The 7,475-nt window shown below is 51.4% G+C and overlaps 3 protein-coding genes across 3 annotated transcripts; 1 reads left to right on the top strand and 2 right to left on the bottom strand.

Annotated features, from left to right (window-relative positions):
- Window positions 1-614: 614 nt before the first annotated feature.
- GLOTRDRAFT_61689 (delta-12 fatty acid desaturase protein) lies at window positions 615-2,620 on the top strand. Its single transcript, XM_007868640.1, has 8 exons — window positions 615-813; window positions 866-910; window positions 969-1,223; window positions 1,302-1,542; window positions 1,602-1,671; window positions 1,730-2,117; window positions 2,171-2,279; window positions 2,335-2,620. The coding sequence occupies exons 1-8, from the start codon at window positions 716-718 to the stop codon at window positions 2,449-2,451; spliced, it is 1,323 nt and encodes a 440-aa protein (XP_007866831.1). The 5' UTR covers window positions 615-715; the 3' UTR covers window positions 2,452-2,620.
- A 75-nt stretch (window positions 2,621-2,695) lies between these two features.
- On the bottom strand, window positions 2,696-3,955 carry GLOTRDRAFT_42562 (D123-domain-containing protein; the record flags this gene model as incomplete). Its single annotated transcript, XM_007868427.1, has 5 exons — window positions 2,696-2,997; window positions 3,059-3,187; window positions 3,243-3,483; window positions 3,542-3,753; window positions 3,790-3,955. Coding segments are annotated over 5 exons (1,050 nt in total), but the record flags the coding sequence as incomplete, so codon positions are not given.
- Window positions 3,956-4,265: 310 nt separating this feature from the next.
- GLOTRDRAFT_116412 (DNase I-like protein) lies at window positions 4,266-6,716 on the bottom strand (the record flags this gene model as incomplete). Its single annotated transcript, XM_007868639.1, has 9 exons — window positions 4,266-4,416; window positions 4,477-4,804; window positions 4,857-5,070; window positions 5,125-5,226; window positions 5,291-5,565; window positions 5,617-5,743; window positions 5,809-5,935; window positions 5,985-6,522; window positions 6,570-6,716. 9 exons carry the CDS (start codon window positions 6,714-6,716, stop codon window positions 4,322-4,324), a joined length of 1,953 nt encoding a protein of 650 aa, XP_007866830.1. The 3' UTR covers window positions 4,266-4,321.
- Between the last annotated feature and the right edge of the window lie 759 nt (window positions 6,717-7,475).

The following is a 7,475-nucleotide window of genomic DNA, read 5'->3' as shown; positions in this document are numbered from 1 at the left end:
GATTTTTACAGTTCTAACATAGGGGAAGGGACCTGCTTCTGCTGCGGCAGGAGAGCCCGGACAGTGACGAGGATATTTGGTGTGACACTTTTTGCGATGGTGTCACAGCTTGTCACGTCCGCGACGCGTTCGGACGCGTCGTTAATTGCTCTTTACTGCCAGAAAACCTACAGCGTGCTACGTTCACATTCACGCGTCACTTGATTCATAAAAGTTGATCTATATCAACGAGCGGATGCAACGTTGGTTGTACATTTTTGTTAAATGTACTTGCGGTCTCGTTACCTCTATCGAATGAACTTGATATTTGGAAAATCAGAAATTCAAAACCAACGTTGCATCTTCTGTATCATGACATCCCTGCTGGTACATTTTATATGCGTGATTTCGACATGCGGAAGGCTCTATGAAGGCGGGGGATTTGCGACCACTTTCTTGCAGAGTCCAAACAGATGCAAACAACTCGCCGCGCGACCCGGAATTGCGCCTCCCCAATGTTAACGGTCAGTAGGATTCAAGAAGGCTGTGCAGCGTGAGAACCCCAATAGACGAGTCGGCTATAGCCGAGGCACTCTACCCCATAATAAAAGAGCAGCGGAACTCCAGTGACAGTCGCGCTCCGCCCTTGGTTTTTTCTCCCTAGACGACTCGGGGCCTCTACTGCGTCTCTTTTTGTCTTTTCTTTCTGCCTAGACACATAGAATTGAGTCCCAGCATGGCTGCCGACTCTTCAAAGGCCGGTGTCACCTCTGTCGAACAGACTCCGTGTGTCATCCCAGACCTTTCCGTGAAGGACTTGCTTTCTGCAATTCCGTGAGTTTTGGACCTATGATGTGCTTCCTGCGGTTCTAATGTCTTCCCGTAGCTCTCACTGCTATAAGAGGTCTGCCCTACGCTCCTTGAGCTATGTGTAAGTACATACCCGCATGTTATGTACGACCTGGGTGGCTCATTGCTTTGTTATGTAGCGTCTACGACTTCGCCCTCCTCGCTGGCATGTACAAAACTGCGACCTTCCTGGACGCGTCGATCAGCCCCGAACAACTTTCCCTGCCCCACCCGTCCCTCTACACTCTGGCCCGCTTCGCGGTCTGGACGCTGTATGGGTTTGCAGCTGGCTTGGTCATGACTGGGCTTTGGGTCATCGCTCATGAGTGTGGACACCAAGCGTTCTCCGAGTCTAAGTTCCTTAATAACTTGGTGGGATGGATCCTTCACTCTGCGTAAGTCCTTTTTCCATGATCGGCATGTGATTACTGATTTTGGTTTGACTTTCTGACTGTCTTCCTTCCCATTTTCAGACTTGGAGTGCCTTACCACTCCTGGAGAATCACGCACGCGAAGCATCACGCTTCTACGGCTCACATGACCGAGGACCAGGTTTTCGTCCCGAAGACTCGTTCCCAATTAGGCCTACCTCCTTTCGACCCCACGAAGGAGGATATTTTGGGTGCCAGTATCTCCAACGAAGTCAAGAAAGAACTGTGGGACGCCTTGGGCGATTCGCCTATGGGGGCAAGTTTCGGCGCAGCCACCTATCTGGTTAGTCCTGATTACTCTTGACCATTTTATCGTAGTGGAGATACTAACCGCAATGTCAGCTGGTGGGATGGCTGATGTATCTCATCCGGAATGCTTCTGGTCAGAAGCGTTACCCTGCGTTCACCAACCGTAAGTCGTTGTGAGCTTGTTCCATTTTGTTCGAGACTAATGCCTAGCCCGTGTCAAGACTTCAACCCGAACGCTGTTATGTTCAAGCCTCATCAGCGGGGGCAGATAGTCCTCTCTGACATCGGTATTGTCTTGTGGTTGGGTGGCGTTATCTCGGCCAGCTCCTACTACGGTTTCGCGAACGTCTTACGCCTCTACCTGGTGCCCTACCTCTGGGTCAACCATTGGCTTGTGCTGATCACGTTCCTGCAACACACTGACCCTCTCCTTCCCCACTACCGTGCCGCCGAGTTCACCTTCCCTAGGGGTGCCCTTGCTACCCTCGATCGCCAGTTGCTCGGAGATTGCGGCAAGATCATGGGTTGGCTTGGTGCTCACCTCACTCATGGTATCTCGGAGACGCATGTTCTTCACCACGTGTCCAGCAAGATCCCCCATTACAACGCGTGAGTCTGGTCCACTGGAGCAGAGGTGTTGAGATTGACAGGCTTCGTGCTAGATGGGAAGCAACGTACGCACTCCGCAAGCGGCTGGACAGCGCCGGTATCAAATTGCAGGGACGCCCGGGTGGTTGGGCTGAAGTGTACCGCATCTATAAAGAGTGCAAGGTACGTCTATCCCCTCAGTTGGTATTGAGTGCATTGCTCAGTTTGCCACTGGCAGTTCGTCGAAGATGAGGGCAATATCGTCTTCTACAAGAATGCCCATGGTCTCGCTGCCGCCCGCCCTATGCACTCCGGAATTTGCGAAAGCGACTCCGGCATTGAGCTTGACAAGTGAGGAATCAAATGGCTATCATGAATCGATGCTTTCATACCCTCCCATTTGTCATCTTCCTCGAGTTCGGCGCCGTACACTAGAAAGGCCGTGGTAGATCGGATTCGTTTGTATTTACACGTTGTAGACTGCCCCCATACACTCGCATAATTGGAATTGCATTGTTTTCTGCTATGCTCTGCGACGATAGTCGCTGGAACCGGTGTAGTGTCTGACCCCACTTGTCCGACGGTAGTTTGAACTGTTCTCACTCTATAGACCTCTTGATCTCCTCGTGCCATTTGGACGCAAATGCCTCGATGTCAAGGCCGCTACTCATTTGGAGAGCTTCTAATGGCATCATATTGTGTTGGTGGGCTGGCGCATTACGAGTGGCAGCAGGGTGCGATCGCGAGTCAATGACCCTCAGTTCAGGCGCACCCGAGGTGCGCGTGAGTCGCTGAAGGTCCTCATACGTGAAGAGCAACGGATCCGTCCTAGGTGCGTAGGGATTGAAGTCAACGATGTGCGCCCGCGATAAGTCCCTCGTTAAAAGGATGTCGAAAACGTCTATGGTATATATCCGAACAGTGAGCGAGATGCTCTACAAGTGGAATGGACGGTAACTGACAGTCAGGGCACGCATCCCATCTATCTTTCACGTTCTTCTCCCAGAACTCCTGCACAGAATCCAGGATCAGCCGCGAAGTGCTGGGATCGTTGAGGTATTCATAGTAGTTTGTGTCCCTCTGCGAGATCCCTGGGAATTAGAGGTTGAACGGTATGTCAAGCAAGGAGCGCTCGACCTAGCATACCTAGCAAGCGGCCCTGTCGGACGAAGCATCGCATTTCCCTGCTTGGATCTATGGGGTACCACTTCCGCAGAACCAATTCAAGTTGATAGGAAGGTGCCTCGTCGGACGGTTCGCAACCCTCGAATACGTTTTCTTCAGTCAAATCATGAGATATGAAGTCGGAGGACTTCAGCAGCATGTACACTTCGGCCGGCGAGGTGCATTTCATGGGTGAGCCTGCTGGGAGGATCCATGATGCGTCCTGTAAAGGAGCGACGTGAGAAGTCAAGGGTGCAACAGCTTGAGAGATTGTGACTTACTCGGGGAGAGGAGAAGTTCAGTTTAGGGAAGACACCTCCATATTCTGTTATGGCTTCTCGTATCTGAGCATCCAATTCTGGGAAGGCATATTGTGTGCCCGGGTTGTCCTCGTCGCTGCCCTGGCTCTCCTGGTCGTCAACTTCTTCATCCAGTTTACTGGAGCCGGATGGGTCACAAACGTTCAATACGATAACCCTAGTTGGAGCCATGACTTACTGATCTTCTGAGCCTACGGGCACGAAAACACCATCCGAATTCAAATAATTCCAGAAGTCCTTTTTCAGCGGTCTTATGATCTTCGACTTGATGCTGACATCACGAAATTTGGGATGCCAGGAGGAGAACTGGAAAGCCAGGATGTCCTCCCGCGTCAGAGACGGGAACAGAGTCGTAGAATCCTCAGACGTCATTGGACGATCAAAGTAAGTTAGATCGAATGTTCTAAGGGTTAACTAGTCGCGGGACCCTCTGAAGGCGGTGTGGGGGACGATCTAGCCGACATCTTATATTCTGCAAGGATATCCAGAAGCGTTGCGTTTGCAGCCGTTCGGACGCCAAGATAAACATGACAGGCTAAGTACCGAGGGACGTGTCGATAAGTAGGAGAAAGAAAAAAACTGTCGTAACCACTCTACTGTGGTCTGACAGGCACATCGTCATGACATACCGGGAGGCTGAGTTTTCCCGCGTGTGCATAATGAATCAAGCATAAGAATAATATCTGTCAGTGTCAATGATATCATACATGCGGCATGTGGCTGCGTGCGGAAGCGGATAGATTACCACAAGAGACGTTCGAACAATCTGGAGAAAGTATCCAAGGCGTAGAGGACCTGACTGAAATAAGAGGATGCGACGGAACGGGCGTCGTTATCTGCACCAAGCGTCCAAGAATGAGCCAGGAGGCGCATCTAGGGGAACTGTCTGGACGTACCGCAGACTCTGACTCTGAAAACACTAGGGTCATGATCACTAGTTCTTTGCTTCAAAGAAGACGCCCAATTATTGACGTGAATATGCTCCACTTCCGTCCCTCTTTCCTTGATAGCATTCGAAACGAATATGTGATCAATCTGTTGGGTGTTCTGGTCGTACACATAGGTATATCGCTCCACTGGATCAATGTTTGACGTTTCGTCGATGTCGTGGAGGACCTCTGATAAGTCGGCGAAGACGGAGCGAGTCTGCAGATATTCATTGAAATCACCCGCAGCTAGAATACTTGCAGAAGGGTCGAGGCTGAGAATATCCCTCACGAAGGTCTGGGGTGGATGAGTACAACCAGAATGCTGAGAGGCGTGAGTCGATCCGCACCGCTGTTATATTAGCTTGTCCAGTCCGCACGTCAACACGCCCATTGATAGGAGTCCTGGCGTTGCCTTGAGAAGACGTGCTTCCTCGCTTGGAAGAGAAATGCACATTAATAGTGTAGAAACGAGCGCCAGTAGACGTCTGCCAAGCGGCAGCTACAGGCTTTCGTGCTTCATACCAAATGTCATTCCCTGGGTCGATTCGTCCTGGATTGAAGCTGTCGTGGGGCTCTTTAGCATGGAAGACAACCAGTCATCTAATGAGCGCGTACGTGAGAGCCACTGCGTCGGTGGAATCCAGGAAAGGCTCAGTGGAGTCCAACGCTCCACCAGGCGGTGACCCTGGTAGAAGGCGAACTCTGTCTCTTCGATATCTGCGAATCACGGACAAAGATCTTGGTCGGAGTGTCAGGAACATCAAACCATCAGATAACGCACAAATATGCCACTCGGATATTTCCTCCGGGCTGGCCTCCATCTTGGTTATTGACTGGATCGACATCGACGAACCCGTAATCAACGCCGCCACTGGCATCAGCAATAGCCTCGACCAGTCTCGTGAGTGTCAGGTTCGCCGTAACCGTGCCATCATTCTTCGGGCCCGAATCATCCTGTATTTCTTGCACGAAGACTAAGTCCGGCAATCTGAGCTTGTCCACGATATGCTCTGCAATAGTGGAAAGGTGATGCGACCTGGGCCCCATATTCTCGACCTACAGGTGTTGAGCTTGATCCAAGCATACATCGGCTAGGTAGGAACATACGTTGTAATCAGCCATGACTAGCGAACAAACGTTCGCATTCGATACCAGACCAGTGGCAGGCACGTCGAAAAGAGGGGTGTCGACGACAGTGGAAGCAGTAAGTGGTAGGATGCGATAGGAGCCGTACCTAAAGGTCCCATTGCACGTAAGCTGTGGCTGTCTAGGACATGTGTTCCATAACCGTTAACATACTGGTACGTGACGACGCCGACTATGTCTGAAAGCGTCGTCCCAATGGCTACGTCAGGACCTTTCGTACCATCAAGAGCTTTGCCGATTAAAATTGCTTCAGGATTCGCGTCTGGGTATCCATCCGGCCCTATAAGATGTCATGAAATTGTTTATGGGCCGAGTAAAGATACACTTACCGAAGGTGATGGTTAACCCGCCGCGCTGGTTCTTGCCGGTGACAGGCCAGTCCCCATGCACCCATATTTCGTGGAATCGGGTCGGGTAATTGAGTGCTACGGGGTTCTTCACCAGGACAAGTTGTCCCTCCAGGCTCTCCCAGAAATCAAGGCCATACTTTTCCGGTTGGAGTGTGGCATTTAGAACTTCCAGTTGGCTTTGGTTGTTCGGGACGGAGAGAAACCCATCCAAATCGCCATACACATCCAGCGCCGCAAGCTGCTGAGTTGGAGGAGACTTGTCTATGCCGAGCACCACTGGCTTTATAGTATTGTTCGAAGACAATACGGCGATGTTAGAAGGCACATTGAGCTGAGTCAAGAAAAGATCGTTCGGACTGAAGTATGAATGATACTCTGAGACGCGTCCGCTTAGGGATACCTCGTCGCCAACATTGACCTGGCGCAATATGGAGGTAGACTTGGTGTATACACTCAGTCCGTTGGAAACTCGGTTGTCATTCACTGCTGGCCCAGAAATCCAGAAACCGGTAGGACCCTGTATGGTATGAGCGAACGGGGAAGAGCATTGACAAAGGCAAGCACCTTCGCAGTGACAATACCGGTAACATCATGGACAACCTGGTTCCTCAGGGGCGACTGGAAAGCCGGGCCTTGAATATCTGTTATGCTGACACCGAGGACGAAGGTCGCTCCTTGGAGCAGACCGAAGCTGAAGCCGAAAGCGCGCATGACGGGACTAGTTCAACCTCTCAACTTCAGAAGGTCGCGAATTTATGCACGATGCGACGTCTCTCGCGACCAAGAACAAAGGACACCCAGACAAGGTATACGCGTTACAACGGCGTTAACGTTCTGGTTGTTGCCACTCCACCCCAGGTCGATCTATTAGTATCAAGGTGCTTTCCTCCGCTAAACAGTCCATTACAGTCCCAGTTCCCACGCCATTTGGGACCCCGGCCTCTCCATTCCCCGTCCATCCCGGCCTGCTGGAGGGCCAGATACACGCCTCCCGTGCTTCAAATATTGTATATACTTGCAAATATAATCTATGCTATTGTTAGTAATATTTGAGGGTCAAAGAAGCACATCAGGCGCTCGGGAACCCTACAAACGCGCGGGTGAGGTAACCAGATATCTACCCGAGGGACTGTAAATGCCAAGGCTATGGACTGTGAATTTCGCCAGCGGAAATCGCGTCGTGACGCGATTTGGCGCGGGCGCGCGCCAAAATCGACCCCCTCCTCAGCTAGGTTCGGGTCGGGAAATTCACAGTCCCAACCGCGGCATCACAGTCCACTCGGCACCCAGATCTGTGGCTTGCCCCGAGCTTTAGCTGACCTACTTGCTTGCTCCTGGTATTTATTCCTTACTTAGCTGCACTGTACAGTAGCTGCACATGTACTATAGTTCAAAGAAATTTTATTCCGAATTTTCTACCCTACCGTACCCTCATGGAGGAGGCTGCATCTGCCCGCCTCCCGAGCTGAC

The sequence above is a fragment of the Gloeophyllum trabeum genome (assembly GCF_000344685.1).
Source record: "Gloeophyllum trabeum ATCC 11539 unplaced genomic scaffold GLOTRscaffold_00008, whole genome shotgun sequence".
NCBI lineage: Eukaryota > Fungi > Basidiomycota > Agaricomycetes > Gloeophyllales > Gloeophyllaceae > Gloeophyllum > Gloeophyllum trabeum.
The sequence above is the reverse complement of the archived record's forward strand: the minus strand, read 5'-3'. Positions and strand labels throughout refer to the sequence as shown.

Bases quoted from the DNA above. Each gene is read 5' to 3' on its own strand.
- GLOTRDRAFT_61689 (XM_007868640.1), top strand. From the start codon at position 716: ATGGCTGCCGACTCTTCAAAGGCCGGTGTCACCTCTGTCGAACAGACT. The intron at 911-968 runs GTAAGTACATAC...TTTGTTATGTAG, and splicing joins CTACGCTCCTTGAGCTATGT to CGTCTACGACTTCGCCCTCC. The intron at 1,224-1,301 runs GTAAGTCCTTTT...TCCCATTTTCAG, and splicing joins GGATGGATCCTTCACTCTGC to ACTTGGAGTGCCTTACCACT.